The sequence below is a fragment of the Python bivittatus genome, unplaced genomic scaffold (genome assembly GCF_059951505.1).
Source record: "Python bivittatus isolate LINGU-HERP-01145 unplaced genomic scaffold, Pbiv_v1 ctg000850_np1212, whole genome shotgun sequence".
Lineage (NCBI taxonomy): Eukaryota > Metazoa > Chordata > Lepidosauria > Squamata > Pythonidae > Python > Python bivittatus.
Genome location: NW_028277112.1, coordinates 50,203,733 through 50,219,789, shown reverse-complemented (window position 1 = coordinate 50,219,789; position 16,057 = coordinate 50,203,733). Strand labels below are relative to the sequence as shown.

At 36.7% G+C, this 16,057-nt stretch overlaps 1 protein-coding gene across 5 annotated transcripts in view; it reads right to left on the bottom strand.

Annotated features, from left to right (window-relative positions):
- Positions 1-272: 272 nt before the first annotated feature.
- DENND4C (DENN domain containing 4C) overlaps positions 273-16,057 on the bottom strand; it is a 96,132-nt gene continuing 80,347 nt past the window's right edge. For all 5 annotated transcript variants that reach the window (XM_025163575.2, XM_007423481.3, XM_007423479.3 and 2 more), the window contains 11 exons: positions 14,427-15,589; positions 12,930-13,110; positions 11,927-12,036; positions 11,287-11,462; positions 10,695-10,874; positions 9,876-10,071; positions 9,291-9,536; positions 8,091-8,208; positions 6,878-7,031; positions 5,344-5,408; positions 273-4,749 (listed from right to left, as the gene is read on the bottom strand). In XM_025163575.2, coding sequence (XP_025019343.1) covers positions 4,613-4,749; positions 5,344-5,408; positions 6,878-7,031; positions 8,091-8,208; positions 9,291-9,536; positions 9,876-10,071; positions 10,695-10,874; positions 11,287-11,462; positions 11,927-12,036; positions 12,930-13,110; positions 14,427-15,589 — 2,726 coding nt within the window. In that variant the 3' untranslated portion in view covers positions 273-4,612. The remainder of the gene's footprint in view (positions 4,750-5,343; positions 5,409-6,877; positions 7,032-8,090; positions 8,209-9,290; positions 9,537-9,875; positions 10,072-10,694; positions 10,875-11,286; positions 11,463-11,926; positions 12,037-12,929; positions 13,111-14,426; positions 15,590-16,057) is intronic.

Sequence of the window (16,057 nt, the reverse complement as noted above, 5' to 3'; positions counted from 1 at the left end):
TCTGTGCTAAATATCCTCTCCTCACACAAAAACCAGACATGAGAAGGTATGACATTTGTATGCTTTTATTTTTTTAACGATAATATTAACAAGTGGTTCTAAATCACTGAGGGTACCTATACAAAAGTAATTTAAAAAATGACCGCCCTTTTATCTACAGGAAATTAAGTATTTGTTAGATCAAAGCAAGCATACAGCTGACATTTGAACAATTGAAGGAACTGTAACTACTATGTTTATTGCATTGATAAAAGAAAACTCCCATGTCAGTCTTTCTTTCCATATTGAAAATACATAATTAAACTTTCCTAAAGCAACTCCATGCATTTAGTCGTTTTTTTTTAAAACCTCCTTTTCATTCTTCAATTATCCATAATGCAGGATAATTTCCAGTTTCTCTAACGGTGCATGGAAGAATAAAAACAGAAATGTATCAGTTAATTTTTACTTTTACTTTAAAGGTGACTTTTACAAGTTTTCCTTAAAATATTAAAGCTTTAGGATGTTCAGTGCTTCATTTCTAAATTACTAGAAGCTGTAAAAAAAAATGTTTTCTAACGTCACGCTTCCATGAATGGCCAGTGGCCAAGAGTAACAAATGCACATTTACCTTAATATATGACTTTTCTAAAACTGATTATCTAATGCATATTTTAGAAATAGCTCTTTTTAAATTATAAACTTTTAATTTGAAGCCAGATACAGTACGTTTTAGACAATGCAAATTAGACACAAGCATAAAACATGTCTTAAATGTTGACTATTCTTATAGCAAACCTGCTTTATAAAATAAAATTGAAAAAAAAAATAGCATCTTCATTGCCAATTGCTCTGTTAATTTTGTTTTACAAAACTACTCAATAGAGGTTTTAATTTATCTGCCATGATGGATTTTTCAGTCTGATATGCAGTAATAACATCAGTACTAATAAGTTGTGTGGAAATGTATAGCTCTGAGTTATGTGAATTTTTACATGGTATTTGACAACAGATACCCTCTATATAATCTCATTTAACTCAGACTTGAGAGTATAAATACATAAGGTTGCACTGAGGGATATTTTTCTAGCATCCATTAAACACGGGTTTATTTCCAAGTAAGTATGTATAAAAATTAGTTGCGCAAATATAACTGACATTATTTTATATCGTTTGAATACTTGCCTTGTATTGTTCTATTAAGGTTTTCAAAAGTATTCACCAGCCATTGAAATGCAAACCTTTGATGAATCAGTAACTAAGTCCCATGGATTTCACTAAGAAATATTAACTACATCAAACTATACTAAGAGGTCCCAGAATCTGCATAATTACTAACTCTTCCTGTGGCTTCTAATTTATATGCACTAGGGGCAAAACTGGCTGCCCTTCTATATAAAATAAGAGAGGGGTGTATCTGTACTTGAATTCAAGCACAAATTTGGAAATAGGTTGTGATTAACAAAAGTTCAACTGCAATTGGATCTCTATCTTTTGAAAAACATTAAAATGCTGAATATTGCTTTGATCTATCAATATTTATATTCAAATAACATCAAAGGTGATATATTCAAAAGCTACACAAGAGCTTTGGTATGAAACCTGTGTAGTATTAAATCCACTGTGATGGGATTAGCATTCTATATTATAGTTTGCTAACTGTAGTTTATTGAGCAGTTGGTTAAGCAATCTTGGCAAAGCGCAAGATTGTGGAACGCCTGACAAGTATTGAACTCTTAAGATTCTTGGCCAGCATGCCCATTGTTTAGGGATGCTGAAAAATTTCATTCAGTGATGGGAGCAGGAAATGAGATTACCTGTTCACCATCCTGAGAGGGGAGAACCTTAACCTGTTGAGATGGAAATTTGAGAGCGTAACGAGAACTCTCACGAAATGACTCATGGAGGGTAAGATCTACCATAAAACACCACAAGGGAAGGCGATAGTCCTGCTTCTCCCTTGGCTTACCTTTGTTTTTTCTCTGTACAGGAGGACACTAAAAATTTAGGCTGCCTGTTGTTCTTGCTTTCTAAGGATATTCAGGGATTTTTGCAGGATTCAGAGCATTTTTGCAAAAAAGGATGATACTTGAGAGTGGCATTTTCCTTTACATTAGTATCCCATTTAATTTTTTTTCAAATTAAAAATAACATTGGAATCAGCTGAGATGGGGATACTGGTGGGCCCCACACTGCTGATCCAAATGCCAAAGCAACATTTGTACTCCCGGATCAACTGTCAGAATTATATGTGTTACTTTTTATAAGACCAGTTTTGAATTTTGACTTGTATTATCTAAAATACAGTGGTACCTCTACTTACGAACTTAATCCATTCCGTGACTCTGATCGCAAGTCAAGTTGGTCGCAAGTCGAAGTAAATTTTCCCATAAGGTTCAATGTAATTACCATTAATCCGTTCCTGCGTCCGTGGACCATGCGTCAGGGGCGGAAAAGCGGCCGCTGACCACGCGGCAGGGCAGAAAAAATGGCCGCGAACCACGTGGAACGGGCGGAAAATGGCTGCGGACCATGTGGAACGGGTGGAAAAATGACCGCGGACCACATGGAACGGGCGGAAAATGGCTGCGGAGCACGTGGCACGGGCGGAAAATGGCCGCGGACCACGTGGCATGGGCGGAAAATGGCCGCGGACCACGTGGCATGGGCGGAAAATGGCTTGTAAGTCGAGGCGAGTTTGTAAGTAGAGGTAAATTTTTGGGGCCGGAGCTGATCGTATCTTGAAAATTTCGTAAGTAGGGGCGTTCGTAAGTAGAGGTACCACTGTACTATTACAGAGGGACCAAAAAGATTACCACTAGTTAAAATTGCAATGTTTCAACTGGCCAATGTTGCTCCTGATGACAAGTAAACTATAATTCTGAAAGAATAAAACGGAAGTGATAGTTTTCATTTTTTTAAAATCAAGAGTGTTATATTTGTCCTTATGTTGTTATTGTTGTTATAATGGAAATATGACCATATAGAATTGTGTTTCACAAAAGGTTTATTAACATAAAATCATGCGTAGATGAAAAATCTATTGTATTTGCAGATGGACATAAGTGATTCAAAAATTAAAACAGCTAATTGTACAGAAAATTTAATACCTTAATCCCCCAACACTCTCCTAAAAGGGTGAGACCAGAAAGTGATACAATGGAAACTTTGTTTTATATAGTAACTTTTAAAAACATGGAGATTGTTTTAAAAACAAATTTCCAAGGAACCCATTTTGAAATGTGGCTTAGAGTAAATAATTCCAAAAGATGCTATTATACCAGATTGTTCCAACAAGTGCAAAATGTTCTGTTCTGATTGTGCTGATTTCACACCTCCTAAGTTTTGCAATAGCTTATCTCCAGCAGTATTACAAAAGAATGAAGAATTATATGGGCAAAAGACAGCCTCGTACAGTCATGACCAAGAATGGATTCTGCATCTAAATCTTGAATCCTTTTTTAAAATTCATCATTCTTTAAAAAAAAAATTACTGAACATGCCCAGGTCTTTATTTCCACATCACTTTAAATGAACATCTGATGTTGGAGATAAACCTGAGGATTGTCAAGAAAAGTGAGGTGTGAATATAAGTGAGCAGGGAAATAAAATATTTTAACATTAAAAATTAGTATTTTCATTTTCAGTAAATTCATCTTCAAGTGTATGAGTATAAATACATTTAACATAGAAGTATTTAACTCAGCCAGTGCAAAAAAGATATATATTATCCCACAGGTTAGACAAAATAAGCAGAGATGGGACATTAGTGCACTGAAACTTTAAGCTTTGTCCCATATATATGTATATACATATACTTGTATATACATATATATATATACACACACATACATATGTTTGTATGGATCTGTGTATATAGATGTACACAGAGAGACATACCCACACATGCAATTTTCTATGAATGCTAAAAATGTCTGCGGTCAATATTTCATACCCCTTTATGTACCCTTGTTCATCTACTCTCTCTTTTCCTTTATAAAAAGCCTTAAAGCCACTCCGGGTAGAAACCCATCATTGCTTCAGAAAAAAACATATGTACAGTTTAAAAAGTTACTATGAAAAGAAGAAATAATAAACTTTGCTTTACACAGCCAGGATCTAGGTTATAATTTTTCTGTGGACTAGGACAGTGATGGTTTTTAAGAGGGCCATTTGCTAAAGTTTCAGCTTATTCTTTTGAACCAAGAGAAAATAACTGCATTTCATAATTCAAATGTACACTAAGTATGTACATATAAATGTAGTAAATAGATTTCCTCCATACATGAAGAAATCAATGTGCTCTTGAGCTAGAAGGCAATTACAGGGCACTGCAAGTCTTCATAAGAAAGAAAGCAAATTAATGTCCATTTGTTGTCATTCTTCACTTCTAGACAGAAGGAAGAGAAGGATTAAATAGAGCATGGTTGAAAGTTAACTGTCAATTTGATTATTTGCATTAGCATATTTAATTCATGAGCTGGTATAAATATCAAGTGTCACAGAAGAATATTACACTGGCTCTTTAACTGGATTTGACACAGCAGTTTTAACTGGAACTCTGGAGCTTGAAGCCTGTTGATACATTCCCAGTTATCTTTCCTTTTTCTTGGTGGGTCTTCCACAATGGAATCTATATGAGAGGTGCTCCAAAGCATTTTCTGCACCACTCTATATTGTCACTGGGTGGAGAATCAATCTTTTGCATTTCTTTCAGTACTTCTGCTGGAAGGCTTTTATATGCAGCTCTGTATTCGTTGTCAAAGGCCTCTACAAACAGGAGCAGAGTTTTACGTCAGGAGGCACAGAAATTGTATTTGCATTAATTGATTGACAACCCTTTTTCCCCCTGCAATTCAAAATCCAAACACATATTTTATGAGATGATAAGATACATCTGTTCACTTTTGGTTTACTTGTCAAAGCCCCTGAGACCCACTGTAGTGTGGTGGTTAAGGTGGTGGATTAAATGAGGGAGGCCAAGGTTTAAGTCTATCCTTGTCTTTGGAAGCTCACTGGGTGACTTCAGGACATCCAAGCACATAGACCAACCTACTTTGTTTGGGGAAAATGTAGGATCTTGAACTCTTGGAGAAACGTGGGTTATAAATCAAATAAAATGAAAGCTACAATGTTCCAAAAAGCTACCCAGTTTTTTTTTTAATTTTAACGCTATACAATTTGTAGTATTGGTTTGAAAATTCAAAGAAAGCAAGAGTACAAACTGGCAGCAAGTACTCCCCTGCCTCCCAGGGGAATGAGTAATTTTTGGGAAACTGAAGATTTAGCTCATGGATCAGTAAAAAAAATGCTGAAGATTTCCTATTAGATACAGAATGATTTATGCTATATAGTTAAACTTACCGATATCAATATTCTCTCTTCCAAGGGACACCAGGGACAGGAAAAGGATTTCTCTGTAAAAACTCCTATAAAAGATGCATAGACATTTAGACAAGATCAACCCTCCTTAGAAGGCTAGCCTACTAGCAGGAATTTATGTTAACTTTCATGTGGATTTCATTAATCAAATAGTTCCTGGTTTTCTTACAGTAAGAAGGTTCACATTAACGTGAACTTGACTGCGCAGCTCTAGCAGGCAAAAATCCTCTGAGCTCTGTGAAATGCTCTCAAAGCATCCAAATGTTAGCGTAAGTTTCACTTTGAACTGGTCGTCTTTATTTACCTGCAGAATTCTTTAATGCAATTACTTTCCTATACAGGTTGTGATCAACTTACGACCACAATTGGGGCTGGAACTTCCGTTGCTAAGCAATGCAATTATTAAGTGAGTCGTGCCTGATTTTATGATCTTTTTTGCCGTGGTCATTAAACAAATATGGCTTCCCCCATTGACTTTGCTTGTTAGAAGCCCCCTGGGAAGGTCACAAATGGCAATCACATGGCCCTGGGACTGCAACGTTGTAAATACATGCTGGTTGCCAAGCACCCAAATTTTGATCATGTGACCATGGGGACACTGTGATGGTCATAAGTGCAAGGACCAGTTGTAAGTCACTTTTTCCAATGCTGTTATAACTTTGTTAAATGAATGGTTGTAAGTCGAGGACTACCCGTAATTGAGTCCTTTATTGGTTTATAGATTTACTGCAGATTTAGAGTATAAACTTTGAGATTAGTATAAACACACTAATACTTACCATATTCCAAGAAAGGGTACAGCCAAGACAAAAAAAAAAAAAGTAACTACTGTTTAAAATTTAATTCCCTGTAAAATAAGCTTTCCCAGCAATAAAATTTACCAACCATTCTCTTTCTCTCTCATGAATAATGGTTCATGCATAGAGACATGTGCATAAACACATATATATATTCCTTTCTGTCCTTCCAACAGATACAAATGAGGGGTGAAAAAACCCCCACCAGGATTGAAATGGAATGTAGAGAACAGGGAGCAAAAGCAGTTGTAGATCAAATGAGGTGAGGGAAAAGGTATTGTGCAGGTGTTGTGTTACCTAAAGGGATAAAACAAGAGGCAAGCCGACTATCCCCAGCATAGCTAACCTTCCAAGGCATCTGGATTATGGATGGCTACAGTTATGTGCGTCTCCACTAATTTTGCTTCTTTTCAACAGCTGTTCTTGTCTTTCCAGGTTATACACCACCTTCACCTATTCATAGATTATTTGGGGGAAAGACCTATTTGAGATAAATGCTATTTGCGCAGGCTAATTTGCTGTGGTCATCTTTACCCCTACATGTCTGGGCTTTAGTCTCCCCATACCAAGGAAAGCATCTACATACCTTCTAATGTGGCAGAAAAGGACCTCCATGGATAACTGAATGCTACATACACACTGCTAGGGACGCAAGGAACTTTTCAAACAGTCAGCATTCATTTCCACCTTTAGGGAGAGCAAGCAGTGGTGCTCTTTACCTTTGCCGTTTCTCATCCCGGTTAACTCTCTGCACAAGGAGATTAATAGGGGTAATAACATCATTGCGTTGAATGCTCAATTTGATGTTTTCAACTAAAGTGCTTATTGCTTGTTGCGCTTCAGAATTTACTGAGGGCTTCTTTTCGGCAGAATCTAGAAGAGGGGGAAAATAAAGCAAGAGTGAAAAAGTTAATCATGCAACGTAAGAAAAAGTTATACAACAAAGACATGAAGATAGATAGAAGTGGCAGAAATGAGACACCCAAGATGGAGAACAGAAGAAAAGGAAGACAAAGGAAAGAAAGATGAAGGAAAAAGAAGAAAGAGAATAGGCAGAGGGAAAAACCAGAAGCAGCTTTGGTAAATGGAAGAGTACTGTAAAAACGATTTAACATTTAGTACTCTATACTGAGTACTAGATAAGTTACAGTATGTATGGTAAGTCAATGACCTATGCAGCATTTTAAAGCTTTGCACAATACTTGATGAACGTTGTATTCTGCTAGAAGTCAAATCTGTGAGGAGGTTCCTGTTGCATTTTTACATCAGGGCAAAATAAGGATTTGCTTTCTGGATGCCGCAGCAGCAGCACAGGCTTTATCAAAACATGCATATGGTCAAAATCTTTGCAATTCAAAGAACAGTGCTTTAAAACCAAAGAGGCCTATAGTCTAGTCACTCAATTTTACAAAATAATGATAGCAGCAAGAAGACCTTACTGATTTATATGGAAGGCTTTCTGTGGAGAACTAAGTTTATGGCATCAAAATCCTATTGCATTTATTAAGATTTGTTAAATGGCAAGTAATTAAGTAAGTGGAAGCAGTTGTAATCATACTGGCCAAATTCTGATCAAGATACTTGTGTTTCCTTCCCTGATACTTCAATTCTGGAAAAATCTACACTTTTTTCCCTTTAAAAAGGTAAATGTTGAGCTCTGCATTGTATACATCAAATCTGGAAAAGTCTGCCATTGCAGAACTGAAAATATTCTCAGCTTATGAAATAATCTATTTTTCCATCTGCTCATCTATGAGTGATTTCTTATGACATAAAATTAAAGCTAGACATTTTGGGTAGGATTTGCAGTTTTTGGTCATTTGGAAAAGTTGGCCTCAGATATGGAGAAGTAAATTATTAATTTCAGCATTTCTAACAACAGCAAAGATTTTTTTTTTGTCTGGACACAATTCTCAAAAACACTTGACTCACTGAAATTTCTCCAAGATACATATAGTGGTTCCCCAGGTTCTTGGTGAAGATTGATGTTGTCCCATAGTAGCTGTATGTACACTAGCTTGCTATCTTGAGACAAGTTTGTCAGAGGAAGCTAGAATGGAGGAAACATACTTTCTTATCACTTTATTACAGACCAAGAATCCTGCCAACATTTAGCAGTGCCAAATACACAATGCTAATTTCACTATTTTTCTACAAAAAGGGAACAGATGCCTGAAACAGCTTGTATCTTCTGATTTAAATCAAGCCAAATTCAGGAACAGGAAATGATTTATATCAATCTACTGCAAATGCAGGAGTCTATTTATAAAGCAGGTGGGGAAAACCATTTGCTTAGAAATAGTTTCATAGAGAACAGTATCATAGAATAACAAACACATCCTATGTAATTGTACTTCTAACCTTAAATTTTAAATAACTAGTTAAAGTTGCTTTATCGCAGGAGCCACTTCCTATCTTCTAAGCTTACTCTCAGGCAAATCTCAAAAAGACTAAGGTGGTATCTGAATACTACTGTTTGTTCTATCTCACTTTGGCTTAAGACTTAATGTGAGCATTTATAAGTTTAAGGCTACAGTCCAAAGTTAACCATTTTTCAGTAAACAAGAATAAAATGTAAGAGTTCCTTCTGCTTTATTTTTCCCCACTGAAACCAATGGGGCAAATCTTAACTTTGATCTTAACATTTCCATCAATATTTTGAAAGGAAAAAGAACACAATGAACCAATCTTCTGGACAATCTACTTCTGTAAACATACAAACCTCTCCCATAACCCTTGGACTGGATTGCTCTAACGCAGTGTTTCTCAACCTCAGCAACTTTAAAATGTGTGGCATTCTGGCTGGGGAATTCTGGGAGTTGTCCACACATCTTAAACTTGCTGAGGTTGAGAAAACTGCTCTAGGGTAATTAAGCAGAGCCATTGTTTTTTCAAGTTCATTTCATTTCAATCAGTGGCATCTGTTAAAATTCATCCCATCAACATATTTGAGTTTGAAGTGCAAATGCTCCTCCAGATATATTCATTCAATACTGTCAGTATATGTGGTTATTTCCAGAATGAACAAAGAGGAAAGTAACCAGCTGTTAGCTATTTCTCTTACAAAGAGGGTGGCTTTCCTCCAAATGTTAAGGATCTGCATTCTGCCTGCAGTGCCAAAGGATCACTTACCTGCATTCCATCATTGCAGTGCTCAGATGTTAGAATGAGACCAGGCAAGTTACTTGGGAGGTCCAGGCGACGGAAATACCATACCAAATTCCAGAAAATAATGGGATGCTGATTGATGAATGTTGATGTGTGAATTACTTGTTCTCCCTCATTCTCCAACAAAGATTCAAGCTCTTTTCGGAGTACCAATGGGCTCAAATAGGGAACAGACACAGGTAAAGGATTTGTCCTTTTCGCTAAGGGATCCTAAAAGGCATCAATGATCATTAGCGGGCAAACAATGCTTTATCAATTCTCCTAGCTTCTCTCCCTAACAAAAAATCTCAACGATTCTCTGAGCATTAACAGGGATGGCATACGTGCAATATTGCAAACATACAAATATCACTCACTATTGCAAACATACTAATATAACTCTTAGTGAGTTATAACAGAGAAACAATTTGAGAGAAGAGAAAGCTGTACTTTCTAAAATGAATCATATACAAAATCAATGGAAGCTGCACTACAAGTGAGACAGAATGAACTACTGGAAAAAAGAAAGTCTCCTATTGTACATATTACTAGGAAAACCTTGGTACCTACCACAGCCTCTTGCAAACTGTTAGGGAGGCTAACTGTTGAAATGCCATGAGATGGTCTCTGCAGGAGATCAATATTTTGCAGCGGGCCACCAACACTGTGACTCCGAGTCAGAGAAGTCCCTCGTTTTGATGAATTACTTGTAACAGGTGGCTTTATGCGTTTGAGATTTCTGTCTTCTTCCTCTGCCGCACTGATACTGAAATACAATACAAACACTCGTGAATATTAAAGCTAGCAGAACTGCAATGAAATATTTCAATGTGCTCCTGGTCAGTAGTCCAGTCAGTCAGCCATGCCTTCTTCCAAGCATTTCTTTCTCCCAAATATGCTCAGTGTTATTTGGGAGGTGAAGGAGGCGTGCAGCCCTCTGTAAAGGTTTCTCCCCCCTTCCAAAACATGTTATATTTTTCCAAACCTTCTCCTAATCATACTAATTCTTCACCAGTTTCTTAGTACTTCTGTTTTGACTGCAATACCATCAGCATTACTAGCAGAATCTGCTATTCACAAGAATGCTTTCTCTAGTACTTTTAATGCACAAAGTACTTTAAAAATTCACTGGTTTACAGCTACAGCAATTCAGTTAGGAACATTTCGACATATTCTATATGAAGTGAAATCAAGATTAATGCTTCATCTTTCCCATATTGATGCTTTCCTTGGTCTTGGCATTTCATTCACAAAGAAGGTCTTTTGTACAAAATGGTGAACACAATGCCAGTCCATGTGGCATTTTTGAAAGAAATCTGATTTTCAAGGGAACCAATACGTTTCTCCCAAGCATAATGTAGGACTGCCCCATGTTCCTCCTGTTGGTACCTTTGGGTTGCTGGGGAGCTGTTTTCCTCTCTGATGGTCTGGTTGGCACTTGAAGCTTCTGAAAAACTGATCAGGTCTGTTGCAGGGTTGGAAGCAGTTTTCGGTTCCAGAGAATCCGTGGTTAATGGAATGTTACTGCTGTGTAAACTGTCCCCAGAGGTACTTGGTTTCAAAAGCAAACTAGTAAGGAAAGAAGCAGGCAGAAAGTATACCATCACAGACAAGAAAGGAATGTTATCATGCCTAATTTTGCCCTTTGTAATACTTCAGGCTATCCCAAATTCATCATGAACACGGATTAATTCCTGCATTAAGACTATAGGATTCAACCCACATTCTCACCCTCATTAAAAATGAGATTTATATACCAATTTGACAAGAGAGATCATTACAGGTGAACCGACATTAAGCAGAAGAGAAAACTAAAACTAAAACTATTATAAACAGAAGCCTACCCATATCCAGTATGTGATTAAGGACAATTTAACTGGCATACCAAATGTTTGTTCAGATGACTACCAAGTTTGCTATCATCTGCAGAGGATGAATTATGTAAGCATCTCATAAGCATTTAATGGAAAAGTCTACCAACCTTGAAAGACCACGTAAGTCCTTAAATTCCACATTAAGAAGAGGTAAAAAGGCACTTTTGCAAAATGGACACGTAGAATTCAAATTAGAATCATCTGCAGTCCATCCTGCCATAATTTCTTCATCATAAACCAAGGCACCACATGCTCGACACTGAGAGCAGCTTGACATTAAGACCTATAAAATGTTACCAAGCAATTAATAACCTTTTTTTGATTTGCATGTTATTATCATACATATTTGGCTCAATCTTTCCCAACTCTATGCACCATAGATTTGTAAGATCGCAACTCCCATCATCAATTATCATACTAGGACTGAGATGAGTTTCAGTCCAAAGTGTCTGTAAGGCACCTGTCAAAAGTTAATTATGGCATGTTAAAGTGCTATGTGATTCAGATACAGAGCATGTATGTGGGTCAGCGGACTGAATGCATACAATATGTGAAAAGATTCAGATATTTTGTAAAATTATCTAAGTAGTAATTCATTTCAAAAAGAATATTGTCCAAAGGAAATGGAAATGTTTTAAGGTTTGTTATTTTTTAAAATAATGTTTTTAATGTTTGTTCTAAAAGATATTTTATTTTGCATAAAGTGAAGCAAAATCTGGTCCCTTTGCCATGGATATTCAATTTTACCTCCATTGCACAGTTTTGGAAGATACTGGATAGACTAGTATTGTACGAAGAGCCATGTTCAGACTTATCAGAATCCAAACCTTTCGTGCCTCGTGAGAATTGAGTTTCGCCTGTGTAAAAATAATGTGGAGCAATGAAAGAAGTATTAAATTACATAGAAAAAGACAGAAAAAAATGATATTGACATGATTGCAATGTTTAATCACAACTCTTTATTACTCCATTAGGGAAAAAATGCCCTTACAGTTCTAAGAAGTTGCTTTTTAAAAACCAAATCCAAAGAATTCTTGAAAAAATGCTTTCTATTCTCCCAGTGATACGAATTCCTAATTATTTTTTCATCACATGAAACTGCATTTTTAAAGCTTTGATGCCATTCCAAATTGGACAAATTTTTGGCCATTTCATTTCATACCTCTGTGCTATGCTTTTCACTCATCAACAAGCCAGAATTCAGATAGAAAATTGCTGTAAGGCATATTTTGGAGAGCTTTAGAAATTGTGAATACTCCTATAACAAAGATTAGCAACTACCAAGTAACACACACTGCTTTTTCAAGCTGAGAATCCACTGAATAGAAAAGCAACCTTAATGTAACATATACATTGGCAATCTATAGTGATTACCCACATTTAGTAGAACTTTAGCTTTCAAAACTGACAGGATGACGGAACAATTTTCATACAATTAGGTGTTTGGAGGCAAACAAAAAAGAAAAAAAAGAAAGGAAAAGGAAAAGAGTTCTGTTTACTAAGTAGCAAATGAACTTCTTTCAATATATTTTTCTCCCAGAACATGTCTCTCAAACGCAGAATGCCATCAACAATTGATATAAGAAATCCTGGGGATTTTCAGGCGACTTTTTTTTTTTAATTAAGTGTTGGACAAACCACTCTACTTATACGGAGAAAAATCACAGCCAGCCATCTGCTGGGGATGTATTAATCTTGATTTCTGCACTGAGAAGGACAAACTCAATGAGCTCTTCAAAGTTTATGGTACCTGCAGGATAATGTGGCTTCCCTATGTCTCCACTGCTGTTGCTGCTTCCAAGACTTGTGGTGCTCTGTGCAAGTTCACTGGCTGCCAGTCCTGTGATTCCTATTTTTGGCGACTGACAGACACCTAAAATATGATCTTCAAAGCCAGCAGGAAAGGTAAAATCAGGCTGACTAGTTTCTTCCTTCAATTAAAAAAAAAAAAAAAAAGACAAATTCAGAATCTTATACTAATACAAATTTTTCACTATTTAGTTATTACTATTGAAAAAGCAAGTGCAAAGGCCCTGAAATTCCAGATGCGGGTGCAACTTGCCTTCTTGTTTAATGTGTTTGCAATGCACCTATCAGAAGACAAAGAGTAACTGGCTGAAGAAACTTCTGAAATACAGTAGATTAAGAGGAAAATTAAAGCTTGAGAGAAGAAAACTAATAAACATCTTTGGTAGCAAAGGAACGGCATACTTTTTAGGCCACAGGGATCATTGGGTGATTTCACACTGAGTTGGAGGTACACAACTCCCCAAATAACTGTCAGAGTTATACAGTATAGAAATAATAGTAATAATAGTAACAGTGATGATACAAATATTTTATAGAAAAACTATTATCTTTAAATGCTACAAATATAATAGAGACAGTTAAGTACTTGAGGCAGATAAGTATTTCTCATTAGTCTTCCTTTTTTGCAGACAATATCATCCTAAATTCAAAGTGGTCTTACTAGTCTTCCTTTTTACATAAGCCTGATAATAAAATAATGCATGGGACCTCATATGGGAAAACAAAGATATTGCAAAATTTGGTTATATTATGGATTTTAGTCATTTTATTGTTCAAAAGTAAAGGTTAGTGGACACCATTTAGGGATGTTGTATTACTTATCCCTGCCATAACATGTGGAATGAATTTATACTCAGGACTCAAAGAGCAACTTCCTGGTTTTGAAGTGCAAGCCTGCTTTTGAAATTCCTCATGGTTTCAAAATAAAATTAACCTAGGAAGTTGCAGGCAAACGAAGAGAAAACTTCAGAGGCAATATGAAAAATTCAATGGGGCCTGTATGTAGCCTATGGATTGCCTACTGTCTGCATCAAGAGAACACAGATTACAACAGGGAATCAAAGTACATGTTTCAGGTAAGAAGAGTATAGCCAATATGTGTGTTCTGTGTTACAAATGTTATGAATGACTTGGGTGAAATTCAACTATATCAGTCCGATGAATACTGTTTTGCTGGAATGAATTCCCCCTCCCTTCTGCAATCCAAATAAACGTGATCCAAAAGTTTGACCCAAACATTTGTGGCACCTTTTGAAGCAGTGTCAGAAGGAAGGGAAATAATTTATAGGAATAACATTTATTAATATAAGTAAGACCTCACTAATATCTGCCATATTTAGATAAATTCTACAAGGTGGAGATTACCTGAGACAAAAGAGCTATCTAACCACTTATATATGTGGGTTAGAAACAAAAAGGAAAAACACCCATCATTTACCTCATCATCTGAATAACTATATGCTGAGGACACTGCTCCCCACATCTTGCTGGCTACATTAGCTGCTTGTTTCATGCCAGATTTCAAGACATCTATTTTAGGTCCAGATAATATGTGGTCTAACTTCAGACCTGACAGAGAGGTGACTACTGCACCCAATGAAGCATGTGGAGAAGAACGACCCAACCCTGTTAAAGATATTGAGCGTTCTTTTGGGGTGCGTGAAAGAGCCAGTTGCTTTGGTCTCCCAGTAAAGGTTTTGGACCTGGAAACAGAGGGACTTTTATGATTAGTATTCTGAGTTTGTGGTGGTGGAATAGAATCTGATGGCAAACTTGATCTTCTCTCTAAAGTGGGGCCTAATGAACTAGGGGAATCTGCTTCCTGATTGTTCTCTTTCCCGTGTAATTCCATGCTGGAAGATTTGCTGCCCAAGGGACTTTTGAGATTCATGTAGCTTTCAATTTCCTCAGCCAGATTGCGTGCTACAACTGGTGACATCATCTTTTCTTCCTGCTCAGCAGGTTTCGTCACTTTTGTTTCCGTTGCCAGCAAAGATAAAGGATCCAAGCCCATTTGAACATCTTCCCTTTCAATTGGCTTGGCCACACCATAAAAACTATTCCTTTTATTTGTTGTCTCTTTGGATGCTACTTGCTCAGTTTTGGACTGAGCAGTATCAGGAGCTCTGGAGTTAGTACACTCTGATTTGACTATGTTGTCACTAAGTCCATTTTTCAGCTGTTCATGATCTTCAGATTCTTCCACAACAGGCGAAGACCTAGACTCTATTTCCCAGGTATTTTCTTCTGCATGAGTTCTGGGACTTTCTGACCCACAGAAGAACTGTCTTCCACCTGTGTCATCAAAAGTGTGGGGTTTACTCATATGGGGTGGAGAAGTTTTGGCCACAGATAGAGCAGCGGTGAGGATCTTTGCATCTGCTCCCATCATTATTGCAAGATCACTGGAATTAGAGTCTAAGCTGTTTTTCTTCAGCAACATGTCTGCTCTGCTTTCAGTACTGAAACTGCAGCTCCTTTCAGAAAAATGTTTTTGCCTTTTCTTCCCTTTTTCACTTGCTCTTTTGGGAGAAGTATTATAATCAAACACTGAATCTTCAACAGGATCCTGACTTATGAACAGTGGGCTGGATGCAGTTCCTTTAACAAAAAGATACAGGCCAGTGTTATTATAATAGCTCATATAAAGCACAGAATTAAAAAAAAACCAAATACATAATTCACTAGAGAAAACATGGAAAAGAGATGCCTCAGCAGTACAAATCACCATACAGAAATGCTGTGCTACAGCCTTAGTTGTATTTAATTCAGGTTTTAAAATACACATTTAAATGGGCAAACTTAGAGTTTTCTCCATTGAGAGAACTCTGGTCTTCCACACTAACTCATTTTAAGTGACTACTGAAGATATGCTTCCTCCTTTAGGAATCTGCAAGGTAACAACTCTCCAAGATCAGACAGTCTTTTAAAATTAATTCAGTGTTATTTTGTTTTATGGGAGTCTACTTTCGGGATTGTTTTGGGATTTTTTTTCTGTTTTTGAACACCATTCTAGATTCATTCTGGAGGTAGTATGGTATAACAACAAAATAGTAATTTGGAAGGAAA